The sequence below is a fragment of the Colossoma macropomum genome, unplaced genomic scaffold (assembly GCF_904425465.1).
Source record: "Colossoma macropomum unplaced genomic scaffold, Colossoma_macropomum, whole genome shotgun sequence".
Taxonomy (NCBI): Eukaryota; Metazoa; Chordata; class Actinopteri; order Characiformes; family Serrasalmidae; genus Colossoma; species Colossoma macropomum.
Window position 1 is genome coordinate 34,627,617 of NW_023494795.1, and position 21,238 is coordinate 34,648,854.

The 21,238-nt window shown below is 39.3% G+C and overlaps 1 protein-coding gene across 1 annotated transcript in view; it reads right to left on the minus strand.

Annotated features, from left to right (window-relative positions):
• The window catches only part of usta (uronyl 2-sulfotransferase a), a 113,058-nt gene that overhangs the window by 27,530 nt on the left and 64,290 nt on the right, over positions 1-21,238 (minus strand). Inside the window, exons 2-3 of the mRNA XM_036582301.1 lie at positions 18,051-18,094; positions 6,273-6,428 (exon numbers count right to left, since the gene is read on the minus strand). Coding sequence (XP_036438194.1) covers positions 6,273-6,428; positions 18,051-18,094 — 200 coding nt within the window. The remainder of the gene's footprint in view (positions 1-6,272; positions 6,429-18,050; positions 18,095-21,238) is intronic.

A 21,238-nucleotide genomic window follows, 5' to 3' on the forward strand; every position in this document is an offset into this window, starting at 1 on the left:
AACGTTGAGTCATTTTATTTGTCCCAGCAACCAGCGAAGCTACACATGAGGTTATAATACTGTGCAAAAGTCAGAGACTACCCTTCATTTATTTATCACTTAAAATGGCCTTTAGGTTTAAGTTATTAATTTTTCAGCATCAGGAAAAAAGCAGAAAACATATATTTAACATAAAATTACCCAATAACCTCCAACAACAGGTTTAATATCAAATTTGTCAGTATTACATGTGCCCCTCTCTTTGCTTCTATTAGCGCTTCCATTCTTTTTGGCTACTATTTTTAATTCCCTTGCCCTGCATGTATAACGCAGAAGCAATCATAGCATACTAGTTTATACCAAAATACACTATAGACCAAAACCTTTTATCTTATTACCTTATTAATATCTAATCTATCATTAATCTACTAGAAAACAGCCTCTAAGGGATCAAGTAATGGGTTTATAACCATTTTTATGTAATAACTTTCTGCAAGCAACTATTAGAGGCTTTAACCCTCGAGTTATGTTTGGGGCTCTGTAGACTCCAGGCCCTCTTTAAAAGATAAAGAAAAAAGCACTGTTTTATCAGCTTAATACTTTACGGGTAATTCGACCGATATTTCAAAATTTCTGTGTGAGTAAACAAAGTGATTCAGAGCGGTTTGACGTGAAATGCTCCATTACAGAGAAACTTTTCAAGAATTGTCCGCAGCATTAGTAACAAGAACCAGATGCCTCTGTAAGCTCCCGCACAAAGAGTTATTACATGAAGTAGTTATGAATACACTGCCTAAAGCTTTATGCTTCTTTTACGACCGTTTTGAGAAAAAGTTTTGGCCTAAAACACATTTTTTATCTATTTAGGGCAGAGAGGCACTTGTAGGGCACTGCAGGGCAAAATAGGCCCCAAAGAAAATGTATTATTTCAGATTCAACACTACATATAAAAACTGATGGGTTCATTGGTCATAAATAAAATGAGAAATAGAATGAAGATGTTTGCATTGAGACATTGTGACCCCTGGTTCACCAGTCAGTAAGTTTCTCTACAATCATCCATTTCACATTAAATCACTTTGTTGACATCTGACATCTCATCCTGAAATTTTGAAAAACTCGTTCCTCTATGGTTTGATTTTGTGAGGCCTGAGGACAGAGCTTAGGCTTAGTGATCTTCTAATGACATTTATACACATCTTTTGTCCTATAAAACCCACAAATAATCTGCACACACACAAATCTTTACAACCTCCCATTTTAACTCCTCACTTGTTCTTGCTCTCTCTACGTCCACGCATACACACACCTGCTCTTGTTGCGAAACGGGGGGTTAAGCTTTTAAACATTTAATTTTTCCTAGGTTTTAATTCAATCAAAAGAAGGGGAAGGGAAAAGACAATTATTTTTGAAATTACTATTAATTTTACACTTACAGCACTGGGGTCTCCTGGACCCCAAACAGTGAAGTTTCTCTAGAATAGTGCAACTTTAATGAATTTTGTTACATTCCTACAAGAGAATTATTCTGACATGTTCAAAACTTGCTGGAAGTGCCCTTTACGTTCTGTGTGCCGGGCAGAGCGGTCAGGTGCTCAAGTCTCAGCATAAACATGAGCCAAACAACTGAGGGAGCAACGGAGAGAGTTAACTAATAAAGAACAGAACCAGTTCACCAAATAATAACTGCAAACACCACCTTACTGCCTTAAACATTCCACTCTTACCATCCGCCTTTGTATTTCACAGACACAATATTAATATCATTTCATTCTGCCTTAGTTATTGTTTATATCCATAATCAGAACGCTCTGTCTAAATGAGGAAGTATGGTTACATCAGCTCTATGAACCTCACACATTTAAGCTTTATTAGTTGAGAGTAACCACAAGCAAAATGCAGCTCATTATAGCGCTCCTGGCAGGCTGAGCGAGTGAAGCTCATATGCACCTCTATTGTGTTTGATGTAATAATGGGTGTGTTTATGGGAGAGTTACGGCTTGTTTGGGCCAGACACACAACCGGTGTGTGTGTGTGTGGGCCTTCTGTGTAGAAAGCAACAGTGCTGCTTACTGAGTCTGCTATAGTGTATATCTGATAGAGAACACCTGCTCAGCCACACACAGGCTCACAACCACTAAGAATTTCACCTTTTTCATGTATACAATCAGACACATCTACAGCACTATGTTTCAGAACCTACAGAATGTTCTCTTTTCCACTGCTGGGCCAAATAGTTCTGAGCACGGAGGGTAACTGTTCCAGTGGCATTTCCACAAGGACACAGTTCGAAACTGAACCCTTAAAAGCAGGTTCAGCAAGTTTTTTCAGCTTGGTTAGCTAACTATGCTCGGGGCCAGAGAACCGTTCAGCGGGGTGATGTAACGACGTATCTATTCGCTAAATGGTTCGACGTGTATTCTGTATTCTGGGTATTCTGTCACAACACCCTGCTGCGTTATTTCAAACCCGAAAAAAAGCTTCTCAGCGTTCTGGATCCAGGGAACATAAACACATCTTTATCTTCAAGCTTTTTCACCTCATCTCCTATTTTTCTTCTCGTCTATTTTTAATACATTCTTTTATGAGACATGTTGAATCAGTTGCCCCCCCCACTCGAGGATCTTAGACAACATAATGATTCAATAATAACCCAGAAGTTGTCAGAGGCCCCCTGGTGGCTGTGGGGCCCTAAGCAGCTGCTTATGTCGTTTATTATGTAAGTTAAAAGGTTAAGTTAAGAAAGTTCTCTCTCATTTACCAGTGCAGAGAAATGAGTGTTTGTTATTACAGCAACGAGCTGATCATGCAAACTGGGGAAAGTTAGATCCAGATGGATGTGGCAATAATGTAAGCGTGTAGCAGTACCGGCCAGTTGCACCTGGGCCTAATAAAGCCTAATCAGCAATTTAATCCGTGCTGTGCCTACCACAAAAACCAAGAGATGATGATGTTTATTTGAATTTCCACTGCTGCTTTGATCAAACAGGGGTTGATACTAATTCCCAGAGGGCTTTTCACATCATAGAGTCTGCATTACAGTTTCCAAAGTCCTTGAACAGAATCCTATGGACAGATGAGGAGAAGAACAACCTCTACTAGAGTGATGAAAAGAGGATACTGATCCAAAGCACATCATCACTACTGTGTAGCATGACTGCACTGCCATGTGTGGCCACCAGCAGAACTGGCTCCCTTTTCTTTATTTATGACATGACTGTCAAAAGCAGCATCAGCACAACAGCATAGAAGCTTCATCGACTTCACATTCAACACAAAGCCTCAAAGATGGTGCTTAATTGTACAACAGGACAATGGCTCCAACTGTTCTGCTAAAACAACTACAGAGTTTAGGACAAGCCAGGTCAACCACCCAACCTGAACCTCACTTACTGAAGACAGAAGTGAAAGCAAAAGACCCCAAAATGGCTACAACACCAAGAAAGATACCCAGCACATTTCACTCAGTAATAACAGTAATAGCAGCAGAGATACAAATACTATAAAATTTCAAGATTTTTGGAAACAGCAGGAAGTTATTAAATGACAAACAATATACTGTATTTATGTTTACGGTCTTTTCTCAATTCGCTATCCTAAGATTTGATCAGGGGTGTCTTCTGACCTGGGATATTTATTAACCAGCCCTGGACCTTTTAACGTACCACACAATTTAGGACTTTAGGAATGACATTAACCGGGAAACATCTCATATTTTTGACATATGAGACGTATGAGTTGACATTCTTTATTTTGTGTTTTTTTTTATTTCTTATTCTGTTTCAAGCAGTTATTTCACTCCTATGAAGAGAATGTGAATTCTGCTAGCATATATGTAAGATTTTCTATTATGTGTTAGCATCAAGCTAATGGCAGTTGGATTTTTCCACACTGGATTAAATACTACACCGCTGAAGACTTCTGAAGGTTGTTGCAAAATCCAGGTAACTTTTTTTAACCTTCTTGTTGCATCTTTACAGTAAATCAATAAGCCATTTGCAACCTGCTGAGCTGTATTATTAAACAAAACCAGGTCCTCAAGTAAGATTAAGGTCAGTCTATTTTCAATTTAACAGTATATCAAAGTTTCTAAAGGCAATTTTTCTGTTTCTTCCATGCCTCACAGAAGTCTATGGGAGGTAATTTTACAACTTCTGTCATTTTAGTTCACCTTTCATGCATTGCATAGAAATAAATATGACCCAAACTGAAGGCCTAGCTTTAATAGTCACACTTTGCCACTGGCTAAACTCTGTATTATTAAATTACTGGAGCACCGTCAGCCATATTGAATCAAACTTGTTACTTCTGCTCACAGAATCACGAGTGCTCTTTGTTTTCTTTCTTTTCAAACTGAAGACACGGAAAATCACCCAATATAAACACAGACTTCGCAAGCTACACATGCACACATACTCACTACAGAGCTAGAGACAAAGTTTAGCGCAGTAAACACCACCATTCAATATTAGCTTTGCATGTTTACACTACAGCAATTTACTCCCAGCAGTTATGAATATGTAGCATTTATACATAAAACCAAGAGCCACTGCATACACAAACAGCAGCACTTAAGAGTTTAGAGCAATTCCGAAAGGTGCAACAACAACCCTCAGGACACATTCCCAGAGAGCTCCAGCACCTCTCTCTCTCCCTCTCTCTCTTTCTCTCTCTGAAGTGAACTGAGTTTAATTTCATTAGTGTAGTCCATTTGAACTGTTTGGACACTGTGGCTGGTTGTTTGTGAAGGTGTGGCGACCTGGGTTTACTTCAGAATAGATGAGAGAATGTTTTCTTTCTTTCTCTTCCACAGTGAAAACTGTGTATTTTTCCTTCACAGTAAGTGCTATTCGGATGTGTTTCATTGCTAGGGACATTTACTTTGGCACATGACTGTATTTCAGCAGGTTGAAGACTTTTTTTCAGCAAACTTTATGTCTAATATATTTGTTTTTAATAGGTAGGCCTACTGGTGTAGAGTCACACATCAGTGTTCTGGGTAACGTGGCACAAAGTAACACGCTACAGTAACACGATTACCTTTTCCTGTAACAAAGTAGTCTTTATTACAGTATACATTCTTGGGATCACATTACTTGCGTTACTTATATGTTTTGCATGTTTTTAAGTTACTTGATCAAAGAATTTGAAAAATACTGGTTTAAAATGTTCATTTTAGTTAGTCCAACACAATCTGCCTTAGTACTCGAAACACATGAAATACTTACTTAAAAAAAACTTGAATATCCATGTTTTGAGCACTGAGCACTGGTCGCTAAGCAATGACTACTTTGCAGCTAATCAAAGTATGTTTCTGATATGATGACATAACATCTAAACAAAATGGAATAAGTCAGAAATGAACAGAATGGGCTGTGAAATCCTTTACAGACTGACTGGAATATCATGACTTTCAGGTTCATCTGGCAAGTACTGAAGTATTGAAAAAAGTAAAGTTGGTTTCGTATTGGACATTTTATTTGATATTTGATTTTCCCTCTTCAATTTCTCATGAAAAAAATGACCAAACCTGCATTTTCTTACTCCTGAAATGACCACGAACAAAACTACAATCAAATTTATTTCAGAAATGCCCGTCATTAAATTTCACTGAACGTAATGGCTTGGAAACAAAGATCACCGGCATGTTAGTGATTAAGGGAGTGTCTAAAAAGTGCATAGTGTGGGCATCTTTCTAAGCTTTATTTCCCAAGTATTTAGCACAAATCACATCAAATCACTTACAGTAAAGAGACCAGCTTCCCTTAAGCCTACTACAAATCACAGGTAAGGGAAGCCACTATCTTTACTACACGTGATTTGATGTGATTTTACCTTCTTTTAGTTAAATACATACATTTTGTGTGGACGGTTAAGATGGGCATTTAATGACTAAAGCGATGGTAATCCACCTTTAAAAAACATTAAGTTGAGTGAAATTTAACAAAGGACATCTTGAAATATGTTTAGTTGTAGTTTGGGAAATCAGGGAGAGAAAGTCAAATATCCAGCAAATGTCCAGTTCAAAACCATACAGGCATTGCCTAAGGTCATCATGTCCAATGCCAAGCATCAGCTAGTGAGGTTTAAAGCCCCCCAGCATTGGGCTAACAAACAGTGAAATTGTGTCCTGTAGTGAGAAAGCTCCACCCAATACCCTTGGGATGAGTTGGAGTGGCGTTTGCGGTCCAGAACTAAACATCCAACATCCTAACAAACACCCTATTAATACCCTTGACTTTTCCACTCCTAGTAAGCACACTTAAAAAACAGATGCTAACACACACACTGACCTGCTCGTGCTTGGTGAGTCTGGTTTTGTTGTGGATGTCAGAAGAGACCAGGTTAAACTGGTGTTTCTCAGCCAGGATCCTGAGAAGCAGCACCACAGTACGACTGCCACACTTCCCCACTCGATTGTAGATCACCTGACTGGGGAACGGCAGCACCTAACACAAACACACACACAGATATATTGTACTTGTAATTATACAGAACAAGGCATTCCAATGGGTGCAACACACAGGGACATACAGTCATGTGAAAAATCCAGTGAATTTAAATCCAGACCCCCCTCTAATGTGGATTCAGCTACTTTAAGGCCCACCCACTGCTGACACAGCTGTTCAATAGTGCACATGCAGCTTGTATAATCTTTATAGAAAAGCACTGTCAATAACTACTGCCTAAGGTAATCATGCCCAATGCCAAGCATCAGCTAGGGGGGGTTAAAGTCCCCAGCACTGGGCTAACAAGCAGTGAAACTGTGCACTGGAGTGAAGGAGCTCCATCCAATACCTTTGTATGCAGAACAAGGCATTCCAATGGGTGCAACCCACAGGAACATAGTCAGGTTTGAACTCGCCTGGTAAAATTATACGTTTTGTTGATTTTCTGAGTGAATCCTCTACATGTACTCTGCATTAAATATGCTATTTTTTTCTGCTCATTTATTTGCTTAGCATTTTGGACAAAAATGAAAAAAATAAATGTAAAATATTTTTCACTGTGAAAAATCAACTTAAAAATCAAAACTTTAAACATATGCAAACAATACAAACAATATACTACAGGCCACAGTTTTAAAGGTGACGCTAACTTTTCTGAAAATAAACAACAAATCTAATTGTACAGTAATATATGTCAAAGCCAAGGAAGGCTTCATCACTGAAGGGTGTCCAATTTTATAGAATCCTTTGAATGCTGCCAAGAAAATGTGCAATTAGACTTCAACTAGACCATCCTTTGAAACCTTCTGTTACACACAATCATTCACAATCCTACCTCAGATGCACACTCTCACTTTCACACTGAGATTACATTACAGAGAACATTTGGGTCTAGTGACTCTTCTGGGAAGGGACATCACTCGCCGTATTACAGTTAACGAGCACATTTTTTTTATTGCAAGTATTTGCTTTATTAATAGTTTCAGTTAACTACAAAAACCCTGGTCAGAACAAAAATCCTTACAGAACTGAGCTGTTACACACTCTTCTTTAGCTCTGAATGCATTTTGAAAAACTACTAGCAGGAAATTAGGTATAAGACTCCTTTTACTCTCTTCCTCACTCACACACACACACACACACACACACACGTACAGAAATATGACAGGATGAAATAAATCCCAGCTCTCCAGGTGCAGGAGGTTAGAATGTCTGTGTGCTGAGGGAATAGTGTAATAGCATGGCTGTAGAGTGCTGTTAACGCCCACCTGCACTGACTGTGTGACAGAATGACCAAAGACAACCACACATAAAGGCTACACACACACACACACAGAGACGGTCCCACCCTTATTCCCTTCTTCCCTCACATCTGACCCCTCTGTATTGTCTGGGAGTTGCCCTGACCCCTGCACTCTACTACTGTGTCTGGAGGCTGTTAAACACAGATACACAATCACACCCACAAATAAACTACAGAACATCAAAGAAAATGGCCATTAATGAGTTAATAACATTTCTTTAATATCTGTATTATAAAAAAATAAAGTATACAGAATAAAATGTACCATAAAATGCGGCCTGTGGTAAAAATCAGCAAATATGCACTAACTGTGCATTCAAATGTGCACACGTGTGTCCTCTGTAAATGATGTGCACTTATTCTCACTATATACACCTATACCAACTGACCACTTCATTAGGTTCACCTCCTTGTATCTACACTCGTCCATTTTATCAGCTCCATATAGGTGCACTTTGTATTTCTACAATTATAGACTGTAGTCCTTCTGTTTCTCTGTAAATTTGAGTACCTCCATTTTTACCCTGTTCTGTGTGAGGTGCTGGTACGAGTGGATCAGACACAGCAGGGCTGCTGGAGTTTTTAAACACATCAGTGTCACTGCTGGACTGAGAATAGTCCACCAACCAAAAATATCCAGCCAGCGTTCTGTGACCACTGATGAAGGATTAGAGGATGACTAACACAAACTGTGCAGCAACAGACGAGCTACTGTCTCTGACTTTACATCTACAAGGTGGACCAACAAGGTAGGTCTGACCCCTGACCTACCTTGTTGGTCAATTGACTGGACAGTGAGTGGACAGTTTTTAAAAACTACAGGAACACTGCTTTGTCTGATCCACTCATACCAGCGCAACACACACTAACACACCACCACCACATCAGTGTTACTGCAGTGCTGAGAATCATCCACCACCCTAATAGTACCTGCTCTGTGGGGGTCCTGACCATTGAAGAGCAGGGTGAAAAGGACCTAAGTATGGAAAGATGAACTACAGGCTGTAACTACAAAGTCCACTTGTATGGTAAGTGGAGCTGATAAAATGGACAAAGATTTACTTTCTTTTACAAAAAACTTACTGTCCAGATAAATGGCTTAACATGTCATTTTCTCAGATGCCTACATTAGTGATATAATAAGCATCACTACAAGCTACAAGACTCATACACACATATATTACACACGCAAACTCACACCTGCCTAAATGTAAAGCTTAGCCGTCGCCCGAGGAAACACTTCAAAAGATCCTCATTCTTTCAAAGCTTACCAGTAAACATTACACTTGACCCCAGGCAATGAACTGAGTACAAACCTGAGTTCAACCTCTCCTCCCACACACACACACACACACACACACACACACACACACACAAACGCAACACAAGATCAGAGACAACAGAGATTTACAGCACTTTCACTCTAACTGCCATAATTTGGAGCTGAACAGCCAGATCCACACAAACTCACTTTGTGCGTGTGCCTTTACAGCCATAAAAAAAAAATAAAAAATTAATGATGATCATGATAATGTCCCAACGTTGGATATCACCACACGGGCTCAGGAATACTTTGCTTTGCTGTCAATAAACTCAGTCTGAAATGGACTGATGCACAGTGAAAATGTGTATTGTGGTCAATTTTTTCTCCTATCTAGTCACACGATAAATCATGAAATTGCACCTATGTTCATATGTATGGAAGTTCTTAATTGGCCTAAGTTCTAAATTGGCCATCCCCGCCAGCACAAACTGTCAGTAGACTGTCTGTAATTAGCTACACTTTGAGTAAATCTTTCCCACATTAATTGCCCCCAATGTCACATTAATTGCCCATCAGAATAGTTTTATTATATTGCAAGTAGGACAATATCGTCGCTGATACTGATAAAAACCTTGGGTTGTCAATATTGCTTGATAATATTGCTTGATATTATCGGCCAAGTGATATATCAGTTGGGCTCTACACGAAAGGAATATTGCAATATGTAGTTAAACAATCATTGTGAACTTGGAAATCCAGATCTTTAATTTTAAATTTCTTATTTAAATTGGCATCTCTTTATACCAGTAGACTGTGATTCAAATTGCAATTATATTCAATAAATTAAAGGTCAGGCCTGTTATTTTGGCCATGAAGATCAGATTATCCATTTTTTCTGACTTGAGGATATAACACTGAACCTAGTGTGCCAGGCTGATTGCTAGGTGTAGTTGTGTTGTCATGTTCACAGCACATGGATGTTTGGTTGCTTCTGACTAGTCTAACGCGTCTACAGGTGGTTCACAAACTTCTTGCTATTAGAATAAATGTTCCTACCTCAAACTTGTTTGTTGATTTTAAAATTGCACTCTTTCAAATTGTGGTTTCAATATAAACATGATTGATCTGTGAGCCCTAACTGTGGTCCTGAGTCCTCCAGTCCTGCACATCTAGTGTTTTCCATGCTCCAACACACCTACTTGACCTTCGGAGGGCCTTGTTAATTAGCCTAGCTACTAAAATGTGCAGCAGAGCAGTAGAGTGAGACTCCTCATAAAACAAAACTAAAGTCTGATGTACAGCCCTCTATTTCTCAGTGTTATGAGAGCATGTCTGCATGTTGACCGCAGTCTTGGGGAACCACACACGCCCCCAAAATAACAAACAGGACTTGACACCACAGACACCCTCTGGTGCCTCTAAAACGTGCCCTCAGACACACATACAGGGATGCCCACACATAGGGGACCTTGTTATGGGCCAGCTGCCTTGTCTACAATCTCTCTCTCTTTTTTCTCTCTAAATACCCCCCCCCCTTCCCCTTTTCTCCACTCTCTTTCCTTTCAATCACTTGCCGTTTGCTATCCATTCTCATCTGCTCTTCCATTTCTCACCATCAAATAAAGAATGTTTGTTTCAATGAGGACCAAAAGCCAAAATCTAAATTACGCTCTCTCTTTCTGTGTATATCTCACTCGGTCTGTATTGCATTCTCTCTGTTTAGTGTCATGCATTAAAATCTATTACTGTGTTCCTACACTTGTACTGTTTTACTGGAACACTTTAGCTTTACGAGACTTTTACATTTGTTTGGCTGGAACTGATTGCTCTCTTTCTCTCGCACTCACTTTCTGTCTCACCACACACACATTTTTGTGGCCTTTCTATTTGTCCCTTCTGAGACCTGGCATACAGCCTAACTGTGTTTGTGTGTGTTGAAACTGAGGAATTTACGCGCCTTGCCAGTAAATTCTTGATGTGTGAAGATCTTGGTTTGTGTGTGTGTGTGTGTGTGTGTGTGTGTGTGTGTGTGTGTGCTGCGTGAGGGGTGTAACCTGAGAGCATCTTGTCGCAAAGAGCGGATGTTGCTAAGTGTGTAAACATCTGTACACTGGTTGGCTGCAGTATTTACAAGACTGGGCAGGTTCTTCTGCAACAGTGGGTCAGGAAAGTAGGTCATTACTTCTGAGGAAGAACATGCTTTTTTGGTTCTTTTGGTCAGGAAACTCTAGCTCTATCTGACATGAAAGATTCAGAACATTTTGTTAGGGCACACCATATTAGGCCTGGGCGATATCCAAAATAATTTGCATGCTATATTCTAGTTTTACAAAAAAATCACTTTTTATTGATTGCATCAAACCCCCAAAAGCTGGCATTACAGTGTGTAGCTGAAAGAGCTTTCAGGCAGCTTCTTAACAAACCTCTCTCTCTCTCACGAACAGAAAAGGAGAACTGTTGTGGCGTGCGCCCATATGCTTTTTTAAGCAGAGTGCACCCTAATTTCCTGACATATCACCCACCTGTTCAAAGATAAATTAGTCCTCTCTATTTCCCTGTTAGTTTCTCAACATGGTGATTATCGCCTTTTAAGCCTCGCCATCGCTCTCCTCCAGGCACGTTCAGCCTTCCAGTGACGTTTGCATCTAAATGAACTTATTCCTATTATTATTGAACTTTTGTGTATTTCATCATATTGTATGTTGTTGCCATTCTAAAAAACCTGAGGCTGTGCTCTACTGTCATTTTAAAACAGGTAAAGGGGGTTATTCCACTTTGCCTAACAACATCCCATACCTATGCTAAAATTATTGAAAAATCACAGCCTCTTATGTCTCTAATAAAACAATGAGCCAGCAATTAATGATAAAACAACATTTGCCCACCATATGAGGAAGAGTTTGAGGATGTGACCACTGTAAATATACATATCATGCACACCACTGCTTTAGATCCAGGCTTCTCTGCAGAGAGAGGGCAGATGACTTCAGTAAGCTCTGGGACACATCTAGAACACTTAAGTGGTGATACTTTTAACTTAGCATTTTCAATATACAGGAAGTTGCGTTTGCCCAAACAGCTTCTGAGTCATGCTATTACCTGAACCTACAATCCTCAATCTAGCATGTGTGTGTGGTCTGGATTTGTGTGTGTGTGAGCCTGAGTCTGAATGGCATACGTGAAGATGGTAGGCTGCTGTCTGGTACAGCAACAGCAGATGCTTGTCAAGAACAACATATCAAAATGGCTTCCACCAAGATGTATTGTTATAAACATTCCCCCCAGGAAGCTGTGTGGGGGTCCCAGCCTGCCACTGTCTGGCCACCTCTTGACCGAAACCAGTGGAGTAGGAGTAAGAGTCGCCGTCCCGTCTGATGAAGCTGAGAGCAGAGTGCTCTGTCATTATCCCACCCTGAGAACAGGGCTGGACCCTCAGCATGATGCAGCAAAAGCACAGCATCTGTGATTAAATCACTTTAAAGCCAAATGACACCTTCAGTTAAACCGCTGCTGTGTCTGGGTTTGATTTGTGTATCAAGTAGAAAATGAGCCAAATATCAAAGGCTGAGATGGAGCAGGAGAACGGCAAGAAAACAGAAGTTCCACGCGCTGCATTTCTTTGTATGCGTACTTCATTTCCCTTGTGTGAGTGTTTTTATGTGGCAAAAACACCTTTAACAATGACAGATTATATGTGAACCTCTGTTTTGATTGTCTGTCTTGGCCAGCACCCACCGGCGGGTCCAAACTACATACAGTTAGAACTACATACTTCAAAAACCTAAGAATAGAGGTCAGTTTGCATTGTAGTTCATGTAGTTCCTGAATAATAAGGCTTATGTTTGGGATTTAAAGAGTTAAAATACAGTCTAATCTGTAATGCATAAAACAAACTGGATATCAATATATGGTATATCCATATGGTATCGATATACCATATGGATATTGATATGGTATTGAATATAATAATTCTATCAAGTACTGAAAAAGAAGTAGTCAGTCTTCTCAGCATCAGTGAGCCAATAATCATGCTTGTTCTAAATACAGACTGGTGATCTGGAAGAAATATGCTTCTGAGCACGCTATTCGACTCTTAAAGGAACAGTGCACCTTTACTGGCCATTACATCCTGCAAGATCCTCAGGTTTTGCAAAATCATACTCTGTGACTAAAAACTTTGTTATGGTTGTCTTTAGATGTGAGAGGGTGTTAGACTTCAGCCTTTTAAGAGTATTTTCAGAGTTTCAGCACTTGCTAAATTGTGCAGTCCACTTTTGATTTGTCTACAACCCCATACTGTCAGTAAATATAATCATTCCAGCATCGCACATTCATTTCTGGTGTATGCTCACTGCATGTTTGATATTTATAAGTAACACATGCAAATAGCAATGTCTCTGAACACCCCAGATTTTTCACAGTCTACAAAATCTAAAATGTCTGAACGTCTGGGTACAATGCTGTACAGATCTGTAACTAATTTGAGAGTGTAAAATACCAAGAAGCTGGGATTTGTACATAAAGAGTACATGAATTATGTCATCATATATACTATATGATAGTCATATACAAAATAAATAAAATATAAAATATAAAATGTGCTGTAACTTTTAGACAAGCCACATTTTCACAGATTTCTTCCCAATATGTTACATTCAGCAAATAAACAGTAATTTTGCACTAAAACGTGCAGAAGTGTGTTCTCTGTGGAAAATGTGTACTTATTTCAGTTAGAACCAAAATATATATATATATAATATATAATCTAACTATATATAAGATATAATCTAGCATCAGTGAGAGTAAGACATATGATTCCACCACGAGAAGTCCTCTTTATTAAACACATATATGTGTAAGAAAGACACATATAAAGCACTAAACTTGCAGGGGTGGTCATCACCAGCCACAGGCTTCACCCTCACGGTGACCAACTCCCAAAACATCCACACCCCCAGACACAATAAACCACAAATAACACACATCTTTACAATAAAAAACAACAACTTTTAATAACATTAAGGTGACTTCTTAGGAGGGCGCACACCAACCATGAGACTCCACGCACAGTCGCTTGCATGACTACACCTCGCTACATAGGTCACTACATAGCTCTCCTCCAAAAAATCTGACTGTACAGGCGACGGCAGCAACGACTATGCTCCACCCAGCTGACATTCGCTCTCTCCCCTGCCCACCACGCCACTGATGCTGGCCTGATTGCCACTCGTACAATGAGGCCTCGTCTCCGCTGCCATTTACTGACCTGGGCTGGATGATGGTTGCCTTCCAGCCGTTTGATGTGCCACTCTCGGTGTGCGCGAGCATGCCTGGTGGCAGTGGGGATATCGGTGAGCCCATGATGCCTCCTGACTGCTGGGCGGAGCTATTCCAATTCTGACTACTATGCTGTCAGCCACAGGTTTCGCTATCATGGTGACCAACCTCCAATACAATATATTATATATATATATATATATACATATATATACATATACATATATATATATATATATATATATATATATATATATATATATATATATATATATATATATACACACACACACACACACACTGTGTGGGTGGGTGAGCTGAATGGGTTGTCATATGTAAATGAGTTTAAACCTGTAACTTCACAACCATAATGTGTTCAAAATAGGCTGTTTTTCAACTTACCTAACATATATGGACTAGAAAATATGGAAATTAACTTTTCTGTCAAAAACACACTTAGAACAAGAGCTATGGAAACACACACAGACAGTTTTGATGTGGTACTAAGTGTGTCAAATATCACAAACACACTCTCAAATGTACACATAAGCAATGCACCTCTCTCTCTCTCTCTCTCTCTCTTTCGTCCGTCCTTTTCTCCACGTTTTCACTCACTTTCAGTAGCCGCCTGTGCAAACAATGTCTTCATTGTCCAGCTCTGTGGCTCAAAATCAAAGTCCTGCTTTGCTCATGCATGTTCCATTACAGCTCAATCACACTTGCTCAATCACTCGCCTTCTCTCCCTTCTCTATTTTACTATTTTCTCCACATACAAGTTCCCACAGAGGCTAAAAGCTTTCACCCTTTCTGGAATCGAGTGTGACTAATTAGATTAAGCTTTGTTTATTTTGCTCATTGGTTTTGCACAAATAAAGGTCTTTTGTAAAAGGGGTTTGCCCTTGTGTGATTAATTAGCTCTATTGATTTTCCACCAAGCCAAAGTGTGAGAGAAAACAGTCATCAGTCAAGAACTCTATATCCATGCGGCTGTTTCAAGAAGATCCACACAGACATAGATAGAGGAAAGTAGAGACAGGCAGGACCCTTAGACGCTTGTCATTAACATGCATCCTGGGTGATCCCATCATAAATAGACAGAACAGAAATACCTTGGTATTTAAATATGGTGTCAAATAACACAGAACACAGCCACAATTATAACAGAGACAGTTCTCAAAAACCTCAGGCAGGATAGAAAGATGTTACACTACGGGTGGTGAAGACAATTTTACAATACATGATACGTATCATGATATTTTGACACAGACACAATGCACTAGTAGTGCCACATTTAAAAGACTTCAAAAACTATGAATGCAATTTTATTTGGCACACACTGCCCTGCTCTAAATCCAGCTGAACAGGACTAAACATGCTCTCTTTATAATGAAGCAGGCAGCTGTTAAGCGTTCTTTAAATTATCCACAATAGGTTCAGAAAAGCATGCTGTTCATGACTATAACAAAATCTGTCATAATAACGAAAGAATACAGTCATATTGTGCCCCACTAATTTACACTGATGAATGCATTTGTACATACATCTCATCAATACAATTACTGACAAAGGCATGTAAATAAGTAAACTGAAGACAAAACTGTGCTCAAATAATGTAATATATTTCATTAATGTACAAATGATGCATATTTGAAACAAATAAATTGAACGCATGACTTTTTTCAGTGTAATAAGCAAAGAATTGAAGAGAGTTGGAGGAGAGGTGATTACAACAGGGAAGAGAGAGAAACTTGGTTTAATTTTTAATTAAATCATATCCCATTCTTACGTTTAAGAAGGATACCAACACAATATAACACTGAAAGCAAGAAACGTTTGCTTCTTTAATTAAGCCATTTACAGAAAGTTCAGTCTTGCAGAAGTGTGTGTGTGTGTGTGTGTGTGTGTGAGTAAGAGAGAGATAGAATGAATGACTTTTTTACTCCTGAATATATGCAACTTTCTAATCCATGAAGTCTTATTTCATTTGCTTTAGTAATCCTGTATATGATACATTTGCGAAAGAAAGCGATTTTTACCTGAATTGAGGGGGTGAGAAAAGAGGGGGAGACAAAGAGACTGACAGACAGACCGTAACCCTAGAATAGTAGTGGGTGGTATATCAATTGAAATTCTTCCTGGGTAACACACAACACAACATAAAAGCAGTGCAAACCATGCTAACGTTTTCCCCTTTAGCTGAGTGGAGTCAGAATACATGGTGGCAGAATACACAGGTAGCTAAAGTTGGCTTTTTATTCAAATTTCCCATTCCACCTTAAAAGGCGCAGCAGTTACATACAGAAGCTATTATGGAACTGCTGCTCTATTTAAGGTGGAACAGGAAATTCCAACATAAAGCTGCCAAATAAGAAGCCAACGTCAGCTTTGTATAAACTCAAACATAAAACAAAATGTAGCACCATTGTTGCTGGGATTGTGCTAGAAAGCAATTTTTACAGGTTTGTGTATATATGGTTCAGTTTTTCAGATTTAGCTTGGTTGTTAAAAATAGTTCTTATTAAAGGTGGATCAGACACAGCAGTGCTGCTGGAGTTTTTAAACACTGTGTCCACTCATTGTCCACATCTATTAGACACTTCTACCTTGTTGGTTCACCTTGTAGATGTAAAGTCAGAGACAGTAGCTCATCTGTTGCTGCACAGTTTGTGTTGGTCATCCTCTAGTCCTTCATCAGTGGTCACAGGACGCTGCCCACAGGACGCTGCCCACAGGACGCTGTTGGCTGCATATTTTTGCTTGGTGGACTTTTCTCAGTCCAGCAGTGACACTGAGGTGTTTAAAAACTCTAGCAGCACTGCTGTGTCTGATCCACTCGTAACGGCGCAACACACACTAACACACCACCACCACGTCAATGTCACTGCAGTGCTGAGAATGATCCACCACCCAAATAATACCTGGTCTGTGGGGGTCCATGGGGGTCCTGACCATTGAAGAACAGGGTAAATGGAGGCTAACAAAGTGTGCAGAGAAACAGATGGACTACAGTCTGTAACTGTAGAACTACAAAGTGCACCTACATGGCAAGTGGAGCTATGATGGACAGTGAGTATAGAAACAAGGAGGTGGTTTTAATAAAACTTGAATTGATATAGAACCTTAATAATATGAGGAGGTTCTACAGACCTTTATTTTTAGAAGTGTTTGGAGAATTAAAGCACATTCCTGCATTCTGTGTACTTCTCCCTGTGTATGTTTCTCTTGGTTTGTCTTAGAAAGCTGGCAGAGAGTAGGTGACGGATGGAGGACTGGAGCTGGTTATATTACAAAACATTATGATGCACTTCTGCTGTCTGCATCCAGTAAAGAGCTGAAGTATTTGCAACAGATTACTTTTTAATGAATCATTTTCCATGTAAGCCATTTAAAGCACCACAGCCACGACCACAACCCTCAACCGCTAACAAAGAACTAATCCTCACTGTGCAACACAGACTACACTGGAAGTGCCTTCATAGTCTGTTCTTAGAAAAACGACTTCTGCACTTCAATAAGATCATGTTTCATTTCCTCTATTCTATCCCTCTCTCTCTCCAGCTCGCATGTAATGCAGTGGACAGCAATGTCCCTTTGCAGGAAGTGTGAGTATGAGTGTGTTAATGCATGTTTACGTACAGTCATTGACTTTGCAGTCAGTGCACTTTTCCTGCATATTCCAAGGAAATTAATTCAAACCAGATCTTTGCTTAATAATCATTTCTCGTACTGTGTAAATTCCAGAAGAACAGGAAAACGACTGACGGTAACAACACTTGCCTTCGGAACAGGGGGTCCGTGGTCATCCATAAACGTAGACTCTCCTGTGAAGAAAAGAGCAAAGTGTGAGAGGGCCTTACAAAACACCTGATTGCTCAATCAGTCAACAGAAAATGGTCAGAGTGAGGATGTTACAGCAGCAAAGTGGTCAATAAGAAAACATATTTTATTCTGTAGAGCTTCTTTGTGATAATTACTAAATCTTAGTAAGTGAAATAATTTCATATCAAGGCAATATATCTTAATTGTTCTTTGATGAGACTACTTGTTTCACAAAGCATGATGGATATTATTTTTGTTTGTTTAGAGAACAATTACCTTTATTATTCTCACCTAAAGATTTGTTGTTAGTTTTTTATGTTAGATTTTTAAGGTTATTTAACTTCTTTCTAGACATTTTTAAATTGTTTTAAATTGAGTTTACATTGTTTTAAATGATTTTAGTAAGTCAAAGTAGCTTACCATATTGGCAGATAATCTTGTAAGTAATCCTTGAGACAAGCAAAGTATAGTGAGATCATTTAACTACACTTAATAAATGTTCATTATTAAATAACTGCTATTACGTCAAGCCAAGTCAAAGGTGGCACAAAACAGCTTCACAGAAATCCTGGTCTGAGCCCCAGTGAGCAAGCCAAGGGCGACAATGGCAAGAAAAAAGTGATGAAGAGCAAGAAGAAGAAACCTTGAGAGGAACCAAGACTAAAAAGAGGTACCCATTCTCCTCTGGTCGACACCGGATAACTAAGCAATAACACAAGAAGCGCAACATGAAAAGAGCATAGGATTTTACAATTAGGTTTAGTTTCCCTTTATTAATCCCACAACAGGGAAATTTACCTCTGCATTCAACCCATCTGTGCAGTGAAACACCCACAGACACACTAGGGGGCAGTGAGCACACTTGTCCAAGGCAGTGGGCAGCCCTATCCACAGCGCCTGGGGAGCAGCCGGGGGTTAGATGCCTTGCTCAAGGGCACTTCAGTCATGTCCTGTCAGCTCAAGGGATCAAACTGCCGACCTTCCGGTCACAAGGCTGGTTCCCTAACCTCCAGCCCACGATTGTCCCCAAAATTAGTACGCAATATTAAATATAGATAAAAACATTTTCAACAGGACTGTAAATGTGATGGTTCTGTTTGTATTTGTGGTATATTTTTTGCTTCATTACTATGAAACACAAGTGAATTAGCGTGAGCATGCTGCTAAAGATATGCTGTTAAGGACATGACTGAGAAGGCAGAGATAGCAGGGCTGGGTGTGCAGCAGCTTTATTGCTAGGTTCACTACTCTAGCTGATGTTGACTAGGTCCAGAAATAATGAGCGTACATTTCTAATATGCTGACACATCGTCCATTAACGAGAACAGACAATGAGTCCTCATCAGCGTCCAGCGTTGTGCCACGCTTAAAAAAAAAACAGCACACGGTGCTGGTTAAGCTGGTTACCCCAGCATGGTCATATCAACCAAAACACAACATATGCCGGTTTTGCTAGTGACCACCCATGTTGGTCTTTGCTGGTTTTTAGCTCATCTGAAGAGGCAGCCTCAACTCATCTAATGCAAAAAACTACCAATCTCCCTCTGTGATTTTTGTATAATAAAACATGTTTTCAAATTTTAGCTTCTAACACCAGTGCTATCATTGTAGCCCTGTGCTAATTTTGGCCAAAGTTCTTTTTCTTTTGCGGTTATCTGAACATCCATTCATTAACTTGACTATCAAAACTATTCAGAATGCGCATCCCTAGTATCCAGCAATAAAAGCAGTATCTAGCTTCTTTTATATAGTCATAGAAACCGAGTTGCTCACAGAAATCTCCAGTTCCACATGATGATTCATTTACTATGCACAATGTTGACACACACAGCTGGACTACTCTAGGGGCAGATTTTACTGAGTTTAAGGGGATAAAGGCACTGTCTCAGAAAGTATCTCTTGAATTACATTAGGTGGAATTCCTAGAGAGTCCAAGAGAGTTTGAGAGTCAACAAACATTCACTGAGAACTGAAAAATGTGTGCATTCATGTATAAATTCCTGTGTGTGCACAATGTCCTCTGTTTTACAGTATCTGTGAGCGAGACCCTCTTTCTCCACACACAAAGCTCTCTTTCTCCCCTCTGCTGCAGATGGCACATTCAGAGTCAGTGCCTTCCTTTCAGCAATACTAGCTAATGCTAACGGCTAAAACGGGGGAGCTATCTGAGACAGCGCACTTTTTCTTCTCCTGAACCCATAACCTGTCCAGCAACACAGAGCTGCTATACTTCTCAGCACATCTAGAACTTTCTGAGAGAGAGGATGGGAGAGCTATGGACAGATATATGACATGAGGGAGGGACATGAATTCCTGGGGAAATGTGTGAGTCACATCATGTCAGTTTAGATGTGAATAAATCAATGAATTATTGACATTATAAAGTGACATTCCAGACATTGTGTGAATATTCATATGTGTCAAATGACTATGCAATACTCCACATACCATTCCAGAGTATAAACAAAACTGTACATGTGAACAGTTTCTCCAGTCACTAATGTAATAATGTACCTAATGGAACACAGGTGTACACATACATTTACTAATGGCATCTTTATGAAGGTTTCCATTAGGGCATGCATGAAATATTGGCTGGTTGATATCATATAATATTGATGACATGATTTTATTGTTGTCAGAGAAAATACAAAAAAAGCAACCTTTTCAGGCACTACATCCAGAATTGAATTGACTAAAGCACAAAACACAGCAGCTTTTAGCGCACAATTTCTATTTATTTGCTGAGTTGAACACATTGGGGAATAAACTAAAATAAAAAAAACATGAAATGTGAAATGAAGCGTTTGCACAAACATTTTTCCCCAAAATGTGTTGAATTTAGCAAATAAAATAAAAAAATTCAGTAACTGTGTATTAAAATGTGACCAGAGCACCAAACTTTGGCATGACTGTACTAAACATTTTAATGAAGAATAATAAAACTTAGAGGCAATTAAATTATACACACACACACACACACACACACACATATACATATACATATCCACCTCAGTTCATTCCATTATATCGGTTGATATTATTGGTTATCAGAATTTTTAGCCCCTTAAAATTGGTATCAGTATCAGCTTCAACCACATATGTTCCATTGAAATAAGAATTATGGCAGCTATATACTGCTGGGG